The sequence below is a fragment of the Equus caballus genome, chromosome 30 (assembly GCF_041296265.1).
Source record: "Equus caballus isolate H_3958 breed thoroughbred chromosome 30, TB-T2T, whole genome shotgun sequence".
In the NCBI taxonomy this organism is placed as follows: domain Eukaryota; kingdom Metazoa; phylum Chordata; class Mammalia; order Perissodactyla; family Equidae; genus Equus; species Equus caballus.
This window is the reverse complement of record NC_091713.1, coordinates 32,615,853-32,637,838: the sequence shown is the minus strand read 5'-3', so window position 1 is coordinate 32,637,838 and position 21,986 is coordinate 32,615,853. Positions and strand designations below refer to the sequence as shown.

Genomic DNA, 21,986 nt, shown 5'->3' with positions numbered 1-21,986 from the left:
TCTTCCCATCACTAATGCCCCACACCGTTAGCAACCTCGTGACTTTCCAACAACAGCAAGATGGGAAAGTGTCCTGTATCAAAAGTGCAACTGGGGGCTGGCCAGGTGGCGCAGTGGTTAAGTGCACATGTTCTGCTTCTGCCGCCCGGGGTTCGCCCCGGGTCCGGGAACGGCACTGCTTGGCAAGCCATGCTGTGGTAGGCATCCCACGTGTAAAGTAGAGGAAGATGGGCATGGATGTTAGCTCAGGGCCAGTCTTCCTCAGCAAAAAGAGGAGAATTGACAGCAGATGTTAACTCAGGGCTAATCTTCCTCAAAAAACTAAAAAGTGCAACTGGCCGCAGGACGGCTCCATGCTTCCTTACGGTCTCACTCACTTCTCAGGTGGACAGTGTGGCTGTCTGCTGTTCAGCTGCTGACCACAGTTGAAGTCATCTTCTGGGTGGCTTCCTGGTAAACCCTAAGCCCAATGGCTGACACTTGTTGTTCTGAGGGCATACATCTGTGCCAATTCTTATCCCACCAACTTTCTGGGGGATGGTCCCACCAAGATGCAACTCCCTCTCTGACACTCCTGACAGGCTCTCCAGACATCTCTCCAGTTGTTTCTTTATTTAGGCTCCTCCAGGAGACTTCTTGGGCTTATGCATTAGGTCATTAATGGGCCCTTAAGAAATATATAGATATATCCATGCCAAACGCACTTCCCTATGTGTGTGTGTACGTGTTTGTGGTTCACCTGGTTGCCTCAACCTACCCATACTTTTAGCTGGCTTTATGCCTCAGGATAGGCTGCCCTTTGGCTGACGACAGCCTGGGAAGGAATGTGGAATATTCTGCTGCTCAGACTTCCAGACTCCATGGAAAAGCCCTTTTCATATTTCTTTCTGGTGTCCTTCCCATCTTTCCCACTCTGAGGTGGGAATTAATTTCACTGTATCCAGGAAGTACTCAACAGATCTCAATTGCTCTTCTTCTAAAACTGCCCCCTCACACCTCTCTGCTCTAGACTCCGTGGGTTCTCTTGACGGCTGTATCAGTTTTCTAGGGCTGCTGTAACAAAGAGATGGGGTGGGTTAATAACAGAAATTTATTTTCTCACAGTTTTGGAGGCCAGAATTCCAAGATCAAGGTGTTGACAGGCTCGGTTTCTCCTGAAGTGTGTTTTCTGGCTTGCAGATGGCCAACATCTGTCAGATTGGATTGAGGTCCGCAAAAGCCCCTATCTCTGAGTACTTTCACATTCTGAGGGACCAGGGGTTGGGACTTCAATGTCTGACTTTTTTTTTGTTATTTTTGAGGAAGATTAGCCTTGAGCTAACATCTGCACCAATCCTCCTCTTTTTGCTGAGGAAGACTGGCTCTGAGCTAACATCCGTGCCCATCTTCCTCTACTTTATATGTGGGACACCTACCACAGCATGACTTGCCAAGTGGTGCCATGTCCGCACCCGGGATCGAAACCAGTGAACCCTGGGACGCCGAAGCAGAATGTGCAAACTTAACCACTGCGCCACCGGGCCAGCCCAGTTCAATGTCTGACTTTTGATGGGATACACTTCACCCATAACATCTGTGGAAGTAGGGGACACCATAGGTTTTACTGGAACACATCTATAATTTATTACTGCTTCCACTATGCAAATAGTTCTGGTTCCACAGAAGCCTGCCTTTTCACCATAGAAATTAAGGAAAATGGTAATGTCTGTGTATTCTTGGTGGTCTTTCTGCATTTCTCCCATGACAAAAAAATTTTTAAAGAAATGACTTCAAGACTGGAAGTCTGAATGGAGATAATCCCAAGAAAGGGAAAAGATACACCTCTGAAAGTTGCTCTTATTTTTTATAGAAGTCCACATGTACTGGAAATCTCCACAGAAATACATGTTATTAGGTGTATCCAAAATCTGTTTGATTACTTCAGAAATGTTTTCCTAAGCACGCCTATTAAAAGATCAGCTAGAACAGTATTCTATTAAACATATTTGGAGAAATACGCATACTGCCCTAGTCTGGCAGTCTTCTGCTTGGAAAGCCTTTAATAGCTCATCATTCATTATCAGATTAGATTCAAATACATCCATTTCATTTATTTAAGACCCTCTATGTTCTAGTCCCAATTTATTCTTCTACCCTTATAGCCCATGATTCTCCGATATGTATCGTGTTCTTCAAATAACATGATCCTAAATATACTTTGTGGGTCCTGCCTTCTACATCTTTTTTTTTTAATGTTGTTCCCTCTGCCTTGAATTAATTCCTTCTGCCTTCCTAGAGGATTTTGCTCAATCAAAAATTCTGTCTCCTCATGAACATTTTTAAACTCCCAAATTTAATCTGATTTCTCCCTTCTATGGACTCGCATGGAATTTCATTATATTCTGCCAGAGATTGTATTATGGTTCTCTTAGGTATTTATTTTTTTTATACTTAGTAGGCTGTAATTTCATTCAAGGTAGAGAATATGTCTTACTCATTCTTATACCTCCTATAATATTTTTCACCGCATGGACGCTCCATGCACATGAGTTAAATAAATGAAGTAAAGGGTGCAGTAAAGAGGATTCATTGAGGCCCCTGGTTCAGTGTAGTTTGTGAACCACATGCCTTCATCTACTCTCTCTCATGAGACTCCATTGAAATGACGACAAAGACATAAAAAATGATAAGCTTTCATCAATGACAAAGAACGGGAGGGGCTGAGAGATTGCCATGAATTTCTGGGACATAGAAAATGGATAAAGGAGTGTTTTCTGGTGAAACCCCCATCCTAGAATATGTTTAGCGGGTGATGCAGAAGCAAAAAGTTCCAACCCCTAGTGAGGCTGTGGGGTGCAAGTTTCCTAGAAAAAAGAAGACAAATTTTAATTGCATTGCTGTATACAGACCCAGTTACCAATCTTCCACCCACCACAGTACCGTTTCCTGGCAATTAAGTTTAGTCAGACACATACCACTGGGAAAAACCAGATGTTTCCTAAATGAATTAGAAGAACATGCTGGAATTATATGCTAGTGGATAATTTGGGTTTGGGGTCCAACCTTCTATAATCTGGCATTTGGAGGTCCCAGACTAAATGGCCCGATCCTTTCTCAATTACCATGAGGTGTAACCTGCTGCTTAACAAATGCTGTTCACAGACAAAGGAATCCACTTAATAGCCATATTTCTCATATTCAGAATTTTGAAAAATGGCTCTTGTCATTTGCTGAGTATCAGCATACAGGATGAAACGAGGGACGTAATTCCAGCCAGATGGACAAAACTACCTCTATTCACACTGGAATTGTTTTGGGTCTCTACAGAATGGTGGTCTTGTACTCACTGGTAAAAAATGTTATAAAAAAGTCCAAAGACTATAAAATTTGAAACGAGAATCAACTATATATTTTGGAAACAAGGAGAGTTTCAGTAAATAAGAACAAAAATACATTAAAAAGAAATTTAAATGTATTTTTGAAAAGTAGAGAAGTATAAATGGTAGTTCAGGAAGATATTGAAGGATTATAGAAGGGTGATAATGTTTGTTCAAAGGAGTAAAATGCTGAGGAAATTTTTTTTGTTCATTGAGTTTTAAATTTTAAGAATATTTATCTTAAATTTGTGTTAATTATGATTCTGGAGGATCTGATTTGCTCTTCAATAATAACAACAAAAAACCCCTAATAAATAAATACATAAATCCAGAATAGATTAAAATAATTGTAACTATTATTCTCAAGAAGATTCAAAAAGAACAGAAGTGGGGCCGACCCAGTGGTGCAGCGGTTAAGTTCACACGTTCCGCTTCTCGGCGGCCCGGGGTTCGCTCGTTCGGATCCCGGGTGCGGACATGGCACCGCTTGGTAAAAGCCATGCTGTGGTAGGCGTCCCACATATAAAGTAGAGGAACATGGGCATAGATGTTAGCTCTGGGCCAGTCTTCCTCAGCAAAAAGAGGAGGATTGGCAGTGGTTAGCTCAGGGCTAATCTTCCTAACAAAAAAGGAACAGGAGTTATGGTGGAGAAATAAAAAGTAAAGAAGACCTTCTGAAATTCACAGAGTGATTGCTGAAATTAAAGTTCAATAAAACTCAATAAACTCATACAGCTAAATAGCAAAAAATCAATCTGATTAAAATATGAGCATAGAATCTGAATAGATATCTTTCCCAAAAAGACATACAAATGGCCAACAGTACATGAAAAGATGTTCAGCATCACTATCATCAGGGAACTACAAATCAAAACCACAATGAGATATTATCTCACACCTGTTAGAATGTCTGTTATCAAAAAGATAAGAAATAAGTGTTGGTGAGGATGTGGAGAAAAAGGAACCTTTGTACACTATTGGTGGGAATGCAAATTGGTGCAGCAAGTATAACAAACAGTATGGAAGTTCCTCAAAAAATTAAAAATAGAACTACCACATGATCCAGCAATTTTGCTTCTGGGTATTTATCCAAAGAAAATGAAAACACTAATTGAAAACAATATGAGCACCCCCCCTCCCCTATGTTCATTGCAGCATTACTTACAGTAGCCAATATATAGAAACAACCTCAATATCCATCAATGGATGAATGGATAGAAAAAATGTGGGTTACATATGCAATGGAGTACTATTCAGCCATGAAAAAGAATGAAATCTTACCATTTGTGACAACATGGATGGACCTTCAGGGCGTTATACTAAGTGATACATCAGACAGAGAAAGACAAATATCTGAATATCTCATAATTTCACTTATATGTAGAATCTAAAGAAAAACAAAAAAACCAAGCTCATAGATACAGAGAACACATTGGTCATTGCCATGGTGGGGGCAAAGGGTGGGCAAAATGGATGAAGGTGGACAAAAGGTACAAAATTCCAGTTATAAAATAAGTAAGTCCTGGAGATATAATGTACAGCATGGGGACTATGGTTAATAGTACTGTATTGCATATTTGAAAGTTACTAAGAGAGTAGATCTTAAAAGTCCTCATCATAAGAAAAAAAAATTGTAACTATGTGTGAGAGTGGATATTGACTAGACTTATTGTGGTGATCATTTTGCAATATATACAAATATCAAATCATTATATTGTAGACCTGAAACTAGTGTAATGTTATATCTCAATTACACTTCAATAAAAAATTCAATGAAAACTTTGAAAGGTAATATCATAGAAATTTTGAGGATTTCAGATGAAGATGCAAAGAGATAGAATATATAAGAAAAAGGGTTTGCAGCACAGGAGATCAATTCAGGAGAGGGGATATTCGATTTAATGGGAGTTCTAGAGAGGATAGAGAAAATGGAATGAAAGAAATTATACCAGAAAAAGGAAACTTTGAAGCTTTAAATTGACAGGGTCTCTTGCTTGTAAATAATAATGAATGAAAAAGAACCACAGCTAGGGACATAGCATTGCCAGATTACAAAGAGCTAATAGTGAAGAAAAAAATTCCTAAAGCTTGTAGAAAGTGGGAAAAATCTTAGTATTGACTGGGGTTCTTAACTTCAGGCAAGAGTATCCATTTAACTAGTTTAATTGTAAAGAGATTTATTAAGGAATATGGGTAACTCAAATAGCAAGAAAGTTAGCCTCTATCTAGGCTAAACTTGCGTGAACAATTCCCACTGCCACACGACACAATTAACCTGATAAGGAACTTTGACCTCTAGACATCCTAGGACCATACCACCTCTGCAGCCACCCACTGCAACAAAATGGATGCCCCTTGCCGGTCTGTTTTTTCATTTAGCTCCCTTCCAGACAAATTCCTGCATATGTGTCTGATTGAGCACCTTAGCTAAAACCAGATTCCTAAAAGTTATGGTCAAGATGTGAAAAGTCAGACACTGAATCTCAACAAGAGACTAGACTAGATTAAAAGCAACACATACAATGGGATGTGGCAGAGGACACAGAGTGTCTGTGTCTGTTTTCCCTAACAACTGGGAAAAAAAAAAAGGCAATCATAAACTCTGAGAAAATAAAGAGGAAACTATAATAATGCAAGTTAAAATATGCCATAATGCTGAACAATAGGTGACCGCCAAGAGAAAAATTTTAAATATTCTCTCTTGAATAGCTCTGGGAACTACAGAGAAGGTTATATAATTATAGCAGTCTGCTTAATTCTTAAGTGAACTATGTTGCAGTAATCATAATAATGTAATCACCCCAGAGTTTCTCTGTTTTTTCCAGTTTTATTGATATATAATTGACATTTAACATTGTGTAAGTTTAATGTATACAACAGGTTCTCTACTTTTAATCTAAAACAATTGACTTACTTATAGCCAGTGAACAAAACACAAATATTTACAATGTCAACAATGCTAAAATAACTGTGCAGCAAATAACACTGGAGTCAAAGTATGGAGAAGATGTGGAAGGAAGGAAAGTAACTAATATCCTCAGCTTACAAAATGAAAAATAAAGAGACTGTGTCTACCGTTAGTGCAACAGTTTTAAGTATGTTATTTATTTAGACTTGAAAAGTACCTGGTAGATCTAAGCTTATAACCTAAAAAACAATGGACCAAATTCTGCTAGCAGATAGGTTTTGCTTGGCCACCAGCCTGGTGTAAATATTTTTTCTTTTGAGTTGTTTTCTTTGAATTGCCTTTCAGTGGACATGCAACAACCAACACACCACAAGCCTGAACACTCCTCATTGTTTTACATCTGATCTGATTCGCATATTTGCTTTATTAAACTTGCTCTGTCGACAGTAGACTTGCAGAGCAACTCCAAAAGAGGAATTCCAAAGAGAAATTAAAAAGAGCAATAGGATTATAGGAGCAGACCTATGGGGAATCTGTGTGAGATAATTCTTTTCTCTCATACCTCAGAGAGGGCAGTCAATAGATAATGCCTACAATGATATAGTAATACATTTGATAACATGTTATTATTAAGAGATACTCCTCAAAACTCTTTGAATTAAGCTCAGGATTTGGAAGCATTTTTTTGGCGGGGGGTGGGGGGGGTTCTAAATTTAAGCTATGGATGAAGTAACTTGCTAGAAAGAGCCCTGAATAGAGTTAACATACTGCTATGGTTTGGCCATTCACTCATTCGTTCATCCCATAAATAACAATCACATACATCCATACAGTGCAAAACACTGTGTTAGGAGTTTGGAAATGCAGACATGAATACATTCTGATTACCAAAGACTAATACTCAACACAGGGCAGGACACAATGTACGCAAGGCCTATATATAGATTTGGAAGGTCTTATAAATTTCCCCTAGTAGACTTATTTTGCTAACAAAGTATTTTTAGCTATGGTAAGATTGGTTTACATACCTTGAGAATAAATCAAATGACAACAGGGAGAGGTAATAAAGAAACTTTCTAGTTACAAATAATTTTAAGAGTGCAAAAAATACTCAAATGATAAAATGTAAATAACAATAGGAGTTTCTGAAACTCCTATATCTGTAAATATTAATTTATGTGGACTATAACTTTCCTGGAAAATTCACTATGATGTTCGAAACTAAAGGGACAGAGGAATGCAGTATAAATGCATTACCAGAACTCGCAGCACCAGAACAGACGCCAAACGTGGGGTGTTCACTCAGCGAGCAGGTTGTGTTCTGAGAGAGATAGAAAAGCACATTTTAGCTATAAATTTTTATTAGTGCTAAAGTAGAGCAGTTTAAAATCAGTGGGATATGACTTGTTTAATAACGGAGTTAAAGAGCTCAGAATGCGATTTCATTAGGACAGACGAATTTGCTTTTTCACCTGACAGTTTAAAAAGGAGATGAAAGGTCTTTACAGAATTTTAAGATTATTTTGTGTCAGGTAATTAGGCAGCTTCTTGAATTAAGTGAGCACTTCAGAAAAACACTTTGGAGTTTGTGAAGGACAAACCAACTTTTAGGGTGGTGAGGTTTGGCCACTTTTATGTACAATCAGCCTTTCAAATTTAACGTTTGAGCTCTATTTCTTCTCGAACTAGGTCCCTTTTGAAAGAATGTACATTGTTCATGCTCACTATTAATAATGCTTGAAAGCTATATAGCATTTCTCTATTGTCTCCACTACAACCACAATTTTTTCTTATCCTGAGAATGGCAAATGGTTTTCTGGTTCCACCTAGTGGTAGAAAATCGATTATCATTCTCTCTATTTTAATCTTAGGACTCAAGTTTCCCTCTTGATGTCTGATGACACAAAAGCTGGAGAAGTTATTCTCTTCAAGAGTAGGAACACATGAGTCTCTTGCTAGTAGACTTAGGCATCTTAATCTTGTGTTTTCTTACTTCTTCTACCCAGAGTTCTTGAATACTTTTCTTTTCTGGAGAAAATAATCATACTTGTGTGTCAGTTCTATTTGCAGACTAGCAAGAATAAATGTTCGTCCAAAATTGTGTGTTAGCTATTTCTTTTGTAACCTCACCTGTTTTGGAAGCTTCTCTGAACTCTAACAGGCCCTCTCGATCTCATAAATTACAATTATATTTCCAGTGACACAGGCTACCATTTGTCAAAATAATTTCTTTGACCTACAGTGTTAACTGTAGATTCTTGAGGTTGATAGTAAAGGCAAGATGGTAACACCATTTACATATTTCAATTTTTAAATAAACTAAAAGTTTGAGACCATTGTGAATTAATGCAATTCATGTGTGTTTGCAGAAAAGTAGCCTGTAAAGAATATAAACAACTACCTGGAACCAAGCTGATGTTGAATTGGTGAAATGCTAGAGTATTGAGTTAAAATTGTTAATTTTAGTTAGATTTAAACCTTTGAGTCACTTGTTTTAGACTGTTTAAATCTACTTTCAGTCAATATAATGAGGTAAGAAATATATTTCTTATCTTCTTTAAAATGGAGCCTCAATAGGAAATTTTATTGTAATAAACTCTTCAAGTAGAAATCTAAATGATATCCTTTTTCCTAAGGCAAAAATTTCCACCTAGTTGGATGTAAAGTCTTTTATTACATAGCAAAGAATGGATTTTATATGAAAGAAACCTTGTGCCAAGGTGCTCTTTATTCCCATTGGTGGGAAAATAATTTAGTTGTATCATAAAAATAAGTGTATAGAAGCAACTGGTTTGGCAATCTGTGTCAATTTTGGTGAATCTGAAACTGATCATTTATTGTATATTTAACTACATTATTTAGACTCGAAGAGAACAAATTGTACCAGCACAACTGAATACAATCATTAGAATGTGGAGACGTTTAAAACAACAAATATAATGTGAAAGAGGGAGATTCCCACTGATGATCACATTTTACAGCCTTGAAGGCAGTGCTTCATAACACCCTGGGCACTCTTCTTTAGTTTACCATAGATGGCATCCTTCTATACATACAGAAAATATGAGGGTACAAATCAAATTTTACTTTCTAAAACTTATTCATGTGAGTTTTACAAAAACATACATCGTCATAAATGGGAAGTTGTCAGTAGAATAAGGTTTTCTGCTGGGTTTTTTTTTCTAATGCAAACTATATTACTGAGTCCTGAGTAGTTCAGCCTGTTCCCAAAATAGGAACAGAGTGTGTAATATAATAAGATTTCAGCTTATTGTTTCTGGAACAGGAAATTCCAGTTAAATCCTTTTTCTCTCCCTTTGGGAAAATTTGATGTGCGGAAACGTTCAAAACAAAAGCATGTGAGATTCTTTTGCTGCATTCAGAAGCCTGAATTCAAATATGTTTTTGCAGAGAGCAGACCCAAGTACTTCTTAGCACACTGTCTTTGTGCCACTTGGTTGATCATAGTGGAGCACAGGAGACTGGTCTGTGAGTTAATTTGCTCTCTGGCGGTAAATACCCATTTACCTTGAAAGTTTGTAATCATGAGGAGTGTGCAACTTGTGTTCAAAAGAAAAATAAAATCAGTTGTCAAAATTGATTTATGCACCATCCACAAGTTAGCTGGAACAAATGATATTTCCAACTTGGGAACAGTAAACAGAATAGAACAAACATAGCTTTTTTTTTTTTTTTTTAAATCAATGCTTACTATACTGAGAGGGACTTTTTATGTTGTCCCAGGATTGGTGACTATAACCCAAAACTGAGGAGAAAGAAGAGTCAAGTATCCCATTTTCTAATCACCCCACCTTTCTATAGAAAGAGAAGATCAGAGAGGGGACACATAGAGGAGCACACTGCTTCTGTACCTACCCCCAGCCACATGAGATGAAGTCCAAAAGAATTCCCCATCACTCATGGAGAAAAGGGATGCCTGCAGGAACTGGGCGCGAGCATCTCATTCCCCAGTTAGACATCTGCTTATGTAGTTTTCTGTGACTATTTGAACATGAGGAAAAAGAAATTAGAGAGACATGGTAGAACTAGCAAACAGCCTTCCCTCTCCTGCATGGGTTTCTTGTGGCACAGCTGATAACTTAAAAAGATTTGAGCTGTCTTTCTAGTACCCCATCCAAGGGTGTTGGCCACAAGGTGAGGAAACTCAAGGATCTAGAAGCTCCAGGGTGTACCACTGGGAAATAAGAAGGGGAGAGTAGAAGACAGTTTCTTGCTCACCTTTCACGTCTACAGAGTCCTACCTCTCATGCCCCACAAAGCATTTTCACATGTCTCTACAAGACGCCTTCATAGACGTCACTGATGACCAGTTAGAATTCAAAGGGCACAGCATTCCAGGGGGGAATAAGCCTGAGGTGGTAAGATAGAAGTTTCAAATTGGATGGGACTAGGCTTTTCAATAACTGAACATGACGTGAAAGAAATGGAATCCGTGCAAGTCATTGTTATGGGATGACAATGGGGGATTTGACAGAGCATGGCTGAAGGCTACAGGTCTTGAAGCCTTTGACATGGAGTTTGTAATGTATTTACTTCACTAGACTTTTTTTCCCTTTCTCCTAAACAGTTCTCTATCATCTTTCCTTGCACTTTTATTTTTTTCCAAATATTTTTCTTACTAAGCTGTTTATTTAGGGTTCAAAATGCAGAGGATAGCAGACATAAGTTTATTTTCCTCCTAGGCTGCCCCGTTGAAGTTTTTCTAAGGCTCTCATGACTTTAGTATTGGCTGCGTGAATTCCAGATTTATTCAGGGGAAATAGACATCTCAAAGAGATTCCTTCAAGTATTAAGTACGTACTTTATTCTGGACTCCATTTACTTTCTTGATAGAATATTTCATTTTCATATTCCTATTCTTGTTTTCTTTCTTTTCGACTAATGCTTTTACAAACAGCTGTAGCTGGCAATTATTTTGAAAATAAAGGTGGACATAAAACTGTCCAGGAAGGATTTATTACTGTTCAATTTTCAGTCAATATGGTAGAGCAGCCTCAAAAGGGTGTGAAAGAGATGTCAGACTGTACTGTTTTACAGGTTGGAGTGTTTTGTGAGGTTAACAATAAGTGCACAAGACATTTATTTTCCCTAAATGTTCATTTGATTAGTATAAACACATCTTAAATCTTCATTAAATGGCTTTTCATAATTTTGACGAAGCTTTCCATTCTGTGCTTTTCATCCCTAATATCTTTTGTGTTTTCCTGTTGCTGAGGTTAAACTCATGTCTATTAATGATTATGGAATTATGGAATGCAGTGATATTTTTTTCTAATTCTAATGGCAAATTCATCATAGAGAAAGTAATTGGTTAGATCTAAAAAATGATTCTGGTGAAGGATAAAGGAATTATGTAATTAGAAAAGCAGAACATTTACTAATTGAGCATGAAGAACATTGTAGAGAACTCTTTGTTTGTTTAACAAAACATTTATTAAGCACTTACTCTGTGTCAGAAGCGATGTCAGGTCTTGGAGATGCAGCAGTAAACAAGGCATGATCCCTTTTCTCATGGAGCTTATTTCACAGGGAAGTAAGACATTGAGGATTAATTACTAAAATTTAGTGTTATGATATTATGAAAGAACAACATTGCAAAGCTCAGGAAGGAATGACTAAGCTGTGGGTCAAAGAATGAGTAGGGCAAAGAAGGAAGGAACAGCATTGTGAAAAGGCCTTGATATAGGAGAGAGTTTCTTGTTCAAGGGGAATTAAAGAGCGCTCATGGCTGCAGTGTACATGAGAAAGCAGACGAAAGGAATAGATGGAATTTGAAAGACGGGCGTGGCGTAGGTCAGGAGGGTTTTGTAATGATGATAAGAAAGTTCACATTTTTAAGTGGAAGGAGGAAACCCTTTAAACATTTTCAACAGGAGAGCGAAATGAAGTGATTTGAGATTTTGAAATTCACTCTTATGACAACACCATAAATGGACTTGTCAGGGGCAATCTGGAGGCAACAAGGCAAAAAGAAGAGTTAGGACTTCTTGAAGACTAAGATTGATGACGGAGAAAGGGCTATGTGGTGAGTTCAAGAGCCACTTAGATGGTAGAATTGAAGAATTCTCTTGTATAACAAGTTTAGAAATATATTATCTATTTATTTATGTGATTATTTTGCTGCCATTCAAAAACAATCTTGAATTAATTCTGCCTGGATACGTAGAGTAAGATAAAACAAAGAAAAAATTTGTGTAGAATGGTAAGTTGAAGACAAAGCATGTTTTTTTGTTTGTTTTTACGGATCTACAGACCGTAAAATACCCTGTATTCTTTTTTTGAGATATAATTGACATATAGCGTTATATTGCTTTCAAGTGTGCAACATATTGATTCAACACATGTATATATCGCGCAACGATCACCACACTAAGTCTAGTTCACATCCGTCACCACACATAGTTAAAACCTTTTTTTCTTGTGAAGAGAACTTTTAAAATTTACTTTCTTACCAATTAAATATTTAATACAGTATTATTAACTGTAGTCATTGTACTGTACATTATATCTCCAGGACTTATTTATTTTATAACTGGAAGTTTGTACCTTTTGATACCTTCACCCATTTCATCCATCCTCCACCCCCACCTCCGGCAACCACCAGTCTGTTCTTTGTATCTATGAGTTCAGTTTTGTCGTTGTTGTTGTTTTTAGATTTCACATATAAGTGAGATCATACAGTATTTTTCATTCTCTGTCTGACTTATTTTACTTAGCAGAATGCTTTCAAGGTCCATCTATGTTGTCACAAATGCCAAGACTTCCTTCTTTTTTATGACTACATAATATTCCATTGTGCATATATGACACATTTTCTTTATCCATTCATTTGTGGACACTTAAGTTGGTTCCACATCTTGGCTGTTGTAAATAACGCTGCAATGAGCATGGGGGTGCAGATATCTTTTCAAATTGGTGTTTTGATTTCTTCAAATAAATACCCAGAAGTGGGATTGCTGGATCATACGGTGGTTCTGTTTTTAATCTTTTGAGGAGCCTCCATACTGTTTCCATAGTGGCTGCATCAGTTTACTTTCCAGCCAGCAGTTCGCAAGCGTCCTCTTTCCCCACAGTTCTTCACAGAGTTCCACAAGCCTTCTGCACCAGAACTTGTTTTGTCTTTTTGGTAATAGCCATCCTAAGAGGTGTGAGGCGATATCTCATTGTGGCTTTCATTTGCATTTTCCTCATGATTAGTGATGTTGAGCACCTTTTCATGTACATATTGACCATCTATATGTTTCTTTGGAAAAATATATATTCCTATCTTCTGCTCATTCTTTTTTTGTTTTTAAGATTTTTTTATTTTTTCCTTTTTCTCCCCAAAGCCCCCCGGTACATAGTTGTATATACTTCGTTGTGGGTCCTTCTAGTTGTGGCATGTGGGACGCCGCCTCAGCGTGGTTTGATGAGCAGTGCCATGTCCGCGCCCAGGATTCGAACTGACGAAACACTGGGCCGCCTGCAGCGGAGCGTGCGAACTTAACCACTCGGCCACGGGGCCAGCCCCTCTTCTGCTCATTTTTTAATTGGATTGTTTTTGTTTTCTTCTTTTGAGTTGTTTCAGTTCTTTATATAGTTTGCATATTAACCTTTGATTAGATATATCATTTGCAAAATTTTCTTCCATTTCATAGGATGTCTTTTCATTTTGTTGATAGTTTCCTTTAACGTACAGAAGCTTTTTAGTTTGATTTAGTCCCACTTGTTTATTCTTGCTTTCATTGCTTTTGCTTTTGGTGTCAAATCCAAAAAATCATTGCCAAGACCAATGACAAGGAGCTTATCACCTATGTTTTCTTCTGGGAGTTTTATGGGTTTCAGGTCCTACATTCAAGTCTTTAATCCATTTTGAGTCGATTTCTGTGTATGGTGTAAGATAGTGATCCAGATTCATTCTTTTGCATGTGGATATCTAGTTTTCCCAGCACCATTTATTGAAGAGGCTGTCCTTTCCCCATTGTATATTCTTGGCTTCTTTGTCATGAATTAATTGACCAAATATGCATGGGCTTATTTCTGGGCTCTCTATTCTATTCCATTGATCTAATATCTCTCTTTTTATGCCAACACCATACTGTTTTGATTACTATAGATTATTAATAAAAGTAGCAAGAAAATTTGGCTCTTAAATTCCTAGTAGCCTGAAGAAACATTCACGCTGAACATGGGAGTTGCTCAGAACTGAAGCTGCTGCATAAAGTATAGCGTTTGGAGCCAGACAGTCTAGGGTGAATTCTTTTATCTCCTCATGCTGGCAAGATACTTGAAACCATTGATCCTCAATTTATTTGTCCCTGCAATGGGCATAATATTAGCATATATCTTACAGATTACCAGGAGGATTAAATTCTGTAATTAGACAAATATTTTTTGAACATTTACTGCATCCTAGAAAATGTTCTAGTTCCTAAAGATCCCACAGAGAACAAGATAGATAATGGGGCGCAGAGGTTTTGGTGCTTACATTCTGTCAAGGATTGACAATGTGTGAGAGGCTGTGGTGGAAATAAACAAGTAATAGGCACACAAATGAAGATATAATATGTCAATATCATAAAGATGTCAATTTCACCCAAATTTATTAATTCAAGGCCACCCCAATAACCATATCAACAGCATTATTTTTGAAGCAGTCAAGCGGATTTTAAGTTCATATGGAAAAATGAAGAAACCAGAATAGCAAGAAAATCTGAAGGAGAATAATAGTGAGAGGGGATTATTCTTACATATTTTAAAGTATTTTATAGCTATGATAATTAAAATAGCATGTTGTTAGTGAATGGATAGAGGCAAATCGATTTAACAGAATAGAAAGTCCAAATAGAGGCACATTTAATTAGGAATTTAGGGTTTGACAAAGAAATTATTTTTGATCAGTGGGCAAAAATAAATGGATTATTCAATAATTTGAATAACTGGAAAACTATTTAGAAAAAAATTAAATTTGATATCTTTATCATTGAAAGAGGGAAAAATGACTACTTTCTGCCTGAACAAAATGTTAGTCTCAAAATTGGTAAGCAGAGAGGGGCTTCTGTAATGTGGCTTGTAAGGCTGCCTTGAAAGGTAGCAAGGAAAAATATATAAATAAAAGGTTTATATCCTCACTACCAGTCCTGTATTTCTTTCCTCTTTTGTGATGCATTTTATTTTTCATTTATTAGAAATATTTCAGACTTTCAAAATTTACAAGAATATTATCATGAACATCCAGCTACCTAGCATTCCAAATTTAAAAAATAAACATTCCAAATGTTTGTGAAGCCTACATATATCTCTGATTGATGTCTCTTCTTTCCCCCAGGACCCAGTTAACTATGCTGCTGAATATGAAGCCACTCACTTCTTTCATTTAACATTTTGTATTTGAGATTTCTTCATTATATTTTACAAGCACTAGTACTTGCCTTTTCAATGTTATCTGTATGGATGTTTTTTATTTAATTGATTAATTTCCATGTTTCTGATAGACATGAGTACTTAAGGTTTTTATTTTTATTTTTCTCTCCTGTCAGCAAATCCTTTCAGGTCCACTTTCATCACACACCGAGAGTCTAACCTGGTCCAAAGCTTCACCTTCTAGCTGGATTAGGGCAGTACCCTCCTCACTGGTCATTGCTCCTTCTTCAATCTCTTCTCAGCACAAGGACCTGAGATATTTTTGTAAAATATAAGTCAAAATCTTTTGCACCCATCTTAGAAATCTTTCAATGGCTGCCAAATGATCCCAAGTAAAGGTGCAAGTCATTGTAAAATTTTATAAATCCCCGCGGGACCGTCTTCCTGCCCAGTTGCCTCTCTGGTCTCATTTCCCCACCTCCCTCGACTCCAGCAGAATGAGCCTCCTTGCATCTCCTTAGCCATACCAGACCGTCCTCTGCCTCAGGAAAATTCTGGTTGCTACTTGTGCACGTAACGCTCTCCTCCCGGGTACCCATATGGTTACCTCTCCCACCTTCTTCAAGATTGGTTCTCAGATGTCATCTCAGCCATACCATTTACATTCCAACCCACCCCTAAAAATTATTTCCCTCTCCGCTTTATTTTTCTCCCCAACACTTATCACTTCTAACATATAACCTAATTTGCTTATTTCTATTGTTTGTCAGTCTTCCTCCACTAGAGGATCCAAAAAAAGAAAGCATTTTTGGGGGCCTGCCCAGTGGTGTAGTGGTTAAGTCTTCATGCTTTGCTTTGGTAGCCCCGAGGTTCACTGGCCCGGATCCCAGGCCCACATCTACACACCTCTTATCAAGCCATGCTGTGGCATGCATCCTACATAGGAAATGGAGGAAGAGGGACACAGATGTTAGCTCAGGGACAATCTTCCTGAAAAAAATAAACCAAAAATAAAGCATTTTTGCCCTTTTTGCTAACTGCTATAACTTTTGAATCTAGAACTTTTCCTAGCACTTCCCAGCTGCTCAATATTTATTTTGTGTGGGAATTGATAAGTGAGAACTGGACATAGCCATTAGTATTAGATGGAATTACTAATTTCCAACATTTCTTAAGCAATTGACATGAGCTGAAAGAAGAAAAATTTGTATCTTTACAATTAGCTGAACTTAGAGATTCTCCGTTACCTATTAGAGCTTTTTGAAGAAATTGTAAAGAAAAGATGTCCTCTGAGGTGAAAGGTGCCAGTATATAAAACAGCATGATAACAAGCAAACGATCTAAGGACATTCATGCACACTGTCCTTGTCTGACCCTCTTCTTTTCTGTTCCCTTCCAAGTTCCCACATTATATTCCCCTTTCAGCCCCTGGAATTAGATTTATGATCCTCTAGAATAGCTTTTAGTACACTTGTATGACAATTGTCTGACCCCATGCTGTCTTTTGGATCTTAAACAAATCCTGCTGAATTACCAGCACCTTCTCTTGCATTTCCAGTCCTTTAAGTGGATTCTATCTTTGCCAAGCACCATCTCGCCAAGTAGCAAATGTGCTACATAACAAGCATAATTTTATTTTTGTTTGCCAAAGGAAATGTTTTCTCCACCAGGAACAATCATTCTTAGGAAGTAGTAGTTAGGCAAGGCCATATGCAGTCTGTAGTCAAAAGTGTTTCATTTTATTTTATGTTTCCATTTCCAAAAATATATTAACAGTAAAGAAGAAAAGGTAAAGGATTTAAGAGTATTATTGTTTAATAGGTTGACTAGACATGTTGAAAGTGGCTCCAAAATTTAGCAATGAGGAAGGTTTAACAGCAAGATGATAATAATGGAAGCTAACGTTTACTGAGTGGTTTCTGTGATCCCAACAGTTGCTAAGTGATTTATTTGTATTACCTCATTTTAGCCAACCCAATGAGCTGGATGGTGTTTTTCACAAAAATAGAGAATCAATGAAAAGTTAAATAACTCACCCAAGATTGCAGAGTTAGGATGCAGATCAGGCAATGAGACTCCAAAGCTCAGGCTCTTTACTCTTACACGTACTTAAGAAAGAATGAAGTACACGTGAAACATACCTGGAAAATGTACAATTTTTTTAAAGCTTATTGACACTTTGAAAATGTTGGTAAATGTATGATCTTCCTAATAATCCTTTAAACAAAACTCAGAGTCTATAACAGCTTTTTAAACTCTAAATATGGTAGATAAGACTTGTTATCTGCCTTTATCCTTTCAGAATCTGCAAAGATTAAGTATTTTAACTTTTATATATTTATTATTTTTCTTCCTGAATGTGCATTCCTTGTACTTGCAAGGTTCATAAGCTTTATTCAGCAAAAGTAAATGGAATTTATTGTACAAAGTGGGAAAAAGAACTATTGTATATTCACAATAAAGTTTTCATAGGTTGAATTTTTTAATATATTTCCAAGGCCACTGAGCAGAACCTTCCAGAAAAAAGAAGCTGCACTTTCTGTGATAAACTTATCTTCTTTTCAGAAATGCTTCTAGGGATCTCTTTTGGAGATCCTTAATTTTATCATGAAGGAGTATCTTTTCTTATTTGCCACACCATTGGAAGAAAGCTAATGCTATAATATGGACAGAAATTATTAGTATACTTTCTATGAAATCAAATTGATGAGTTGACGTACGTACATTTATAATTTTAAACGAAAAGCAAAATCAATTACCTACAAGTCCAAGTAGGTATTGTAAATGAGATGAAGTGGGCCATATTATTGAGACTATAAAACAAGTATTATATATACGATGTGCATGACAGGATCTGCATAGACAGGGACTAAAAACCAAATGCTATATCTCATTACTTCATGGTCAGGATAAATGCCTTCATTGACTGGGTTGTGAAATACTCCTGCTTTCTGGGAATCTGCCAACTTTCAAACTTTTACATTGTGTTTCAAAAATTTGGTGGTAACTCTAAGTATTTGTAAATAATACTGTTTAGAGCACCACAAGATGCTTCTTTCAGCTGTGCTTGCCAGTTCTTACATTTGGGAAACGCCAGATTATGTTTGACAACAATTGTTTTCCTAACCACATTCACTGTGTTTTTCTCTTTGTGTGTGTGTATGTGTGTGTGTTTTTGTTGCAGAGAAGGCCAGCAGTCGCCAGAACAGTGGCAGAAGATGTATGGTAGATGCTCTGGGAATGAAGTGTACCACATTGTTTTGGAAGAAAGTACATTTTTTGCTGAATATGAAGGAAAAAGTTTTACATATGCCTCTTTCCATGCACACAAAAAGTATGTTTCTGCTTCCAGACTGGAATTAAAATATAAATCAATCATATCTTTTAAATACAGTTTTCTAAAATACAACCCATGTTGGTGCTCATGAGTTGCAAGTATTCTGAAATTTTTCACTTAATTAACGAGACATTAGAACTCTGGCCTTCTGAATGGTCTCTAAAGTCAGGTGTAAAGTATAATTTCATAGGAATAGAGACTTTAGTAACTTTTAAATTATCTTGAAACATATTTCAATCCATTAAGAATTCACAAATGCATGAAAATGAAACTTCTTTGTAGATCTAAATTTTAAAGTGTTGATTAAAAATTTAAACAAAGTAATAACATTTATAAAAACTAGATATTTTTAAAAACTCACTTTGGCCAGAGAAATAAGTTAAAAAACAAATGATAATACCATCCAATTCAAACATGGAATATTATTTTTTCTTTTTCTTTTTGAGTAAAATTTTTTACTTAAGAAATAAAAATGTGTGCCTATCATGGAAATCATATATTATCAATATTTTACTATATTAATGTAATATATTTTTAGGATTTGTAATAAATCTAGTATATTTCACTAATCTGGTATCTAATGTATTTCACTGTAATTCTCAATATGATTCTATCTATACATACACTTTTGATGTTTAAAATATATTTTTAAGCTTGATATATTTGTAATGCTATAAGACATATCGAAATAAAGATATTCAGGACATTTTGTGTTTGGAGCATAACCTGAAAAAGTTATATGAGAAATTTTTAAGTAACACCTGTTTCATTCACTGATTGTTATTTCTCCTAATTAACCTGCATACCTATTCAAGACTATTTAAAAATTTTCTTTTTCTAAAATTCCAAGTAAATCAAATATGGTAGAAACAGAACAAAAAGAAATTGAAGGACCCTGATTCTTTCTCACGTGACCTTGCTTAAGTTTCTTCCTCTCCTTTCAGCCAATGGCTTTCAAACTTTTAGAGTAAAGTAAGAAATGCTGGTTTACATTTTTTGACCAAAGTAAGATAGACATTTTATGGTAAGACCCAGTACACACACAAAAAAATTTACAAAAAATTATTACCCTTACTATATGATATGCACTCTGATGTTTCTATTATCTTTTATTCTATTCTTCTTCATTAAAAAATATATATATATACACATATTTATGCATTATATTCAACTAAACTGATTTCACAACGCACTAAGGACGTAGTTTCTTTTCCTTTAAAAATGAGAGTCTTGAACTTTTAGGATCCCTTCAAGCTTTGAAATGCTCTGGTTTGAGGTTTTAATTTCTGTCTGCCTTATAATAGTTTACTAATTTTCTTACATATGCAAACTTCAAAAAAAAAAAAACCAAGACCTTTGCTGAATTACAATTCTTAAACTCTTTTATTTTCTTTTTTAAATTAAGGTTTGGTGTCTGCTTGATTGGTGTTAGGAGGGAAGAAAATAAAAATATTTTGCTGAATCCAGGTCCTCGATACATTATGAATGCTACAGATATATGTTTTTATATTAATATTACCAAAGAAGAGAATTCAGCATTTAAAAACCAAGACCAGCAGAAAAAAAGCAATGTCTCAAGGTCATTTTATCATGGCCCTTCTAGATTACCTGTACATAGCATAATTGCCAGCATGGGTAAGTATAAATAAATTTGAAAATACCATTAGTTTCTTTCTTTACAAAAAAGAACAATAAATATACTTCAATTTTTGTTAAATTTTCTAAGTCCAATGTAAAACATACTTGTGTATATTGCAAACTTGGTGTAACTAAGTTTATAGAACAAAATTCCTAAGCTTTAAGCTGGTAGGAAATTAGACTAATTCAAAACTGCCAACAATTATTTCATATTTCTGATTAGAATAGAAGCACCTGACACTTCTGTATTTTTTTTGTAAGTTCTCTATCCAGTTATCAACAGACGCTATTTCAAATATTCTCCATTTTTGTTAAAACTCTCCTTCCATCCTCTGTCTTGTTCTCACCATCGAGCTTGGCTTCAATTACACAGAAGTAAAAGAAAAAAAAAAGATCCAGACAAATAAGAATGTCCTTTAAATTTTGCCACCAAACCACCTACTAACCTATAAACACTTAGTTTCTGTCACAAGGAAAATGTGTCCTTTATTTTAACTTTTAATATTTTAATATTAATGTCTTCACGTATGCAACGGACCCATCGCTTTTTCCTCCTCAGGGACATCACTCTGCTTTAATTCAACCTCATTACCTAACTTCATTTTTTTTTCAAAATAACTGGCTTATTCCTTCCTCTCTCTCTCCTTTGTCTCTCCCTCTTCATATCTCTACACACACACACACATGCACACACACACACACATACACACACACACACACACACATACACATACACACACCCCTCTGGATCTTATGTGATGACCTCTTAGATAAATTCCTCAAGCATCGTCTTCAGTTGCTGGCTTGAAATCTTATTGTCCCCTCCTGTCTCTAGCCAGTTCAACCTGAAATCTGCATTCATTATATTCCTGAAACTAGGCTGGCAAGGCCACACTTTCCTCTTTGTCACTAAATCCAGTGGACTTCTTCACAGCATATGGCAAAATTGACCATGTCCTTCTTGAAGCGCTCCACTGGTTTTTCTCTGCATCTTGTACATTCATTTTCCCGGAATAGTTGAGTCTGCTCTCGTGGATTCATTTGTCCTTCCTAAATTGATGATTCCCTTACCTAAATCATTGACTTAAACTTCTCTTCACAGCAATGTATTCAACTATCCACTGGTTATTTCTAGCTGGGTGTCTTACAGGAAAACCAACACAGCATATTCACATTGAACTAATCTTTCTACCCTCATTTCAAACCATTTCCATCTCCATTTTTTTGCTAAAAACCAGATGACATCATTATCCTCCAATTCATAATATCACAGTTCTGACTTTTCAACGCCCCTCTCCTCTACTGCCTCAACCAAATTCTTTTAAATCTGATCACTAAGTAGCCCCTAAAGTCATTCAATTCTATGTCCGCTATAAGTGTCGTC

General features: G+C 36.3%; 1 protein-coding gene across 13 annotated transcripts in view; it reads left to right on the top strand.

The window, feature by feature from the left end:
• KCNT2 (potassium sodium-activated channel subfamily T member 2) overlaps positions 1-21,986 on the top strand; it is a 350,894-nt gene that overhangs the window by 212,191 nt on the left and 116,717 nt on the right. For all 13 annotated transcript variants that reach the window (XR_011434198.1, XR_011434197.1, XR_011434196.1 and 10 more), the window contains exons 15-16: positions 18,812-18,961; positions 20,370-20,599. Coding sequence is in view for 8 of the 13 variants with exons in the window: in XM_070255832.1 (XP_070111933.1) it covers positions 18,812-18,961; positions 20,370-20,599 (380 nt within the window). In the remaining 5 variants the exon portion in view is untranslated. The remainder of the gene's footprint in view (positions 1-18,811; positions 18,962-20,369; positions 20,600-21,986) is intronic.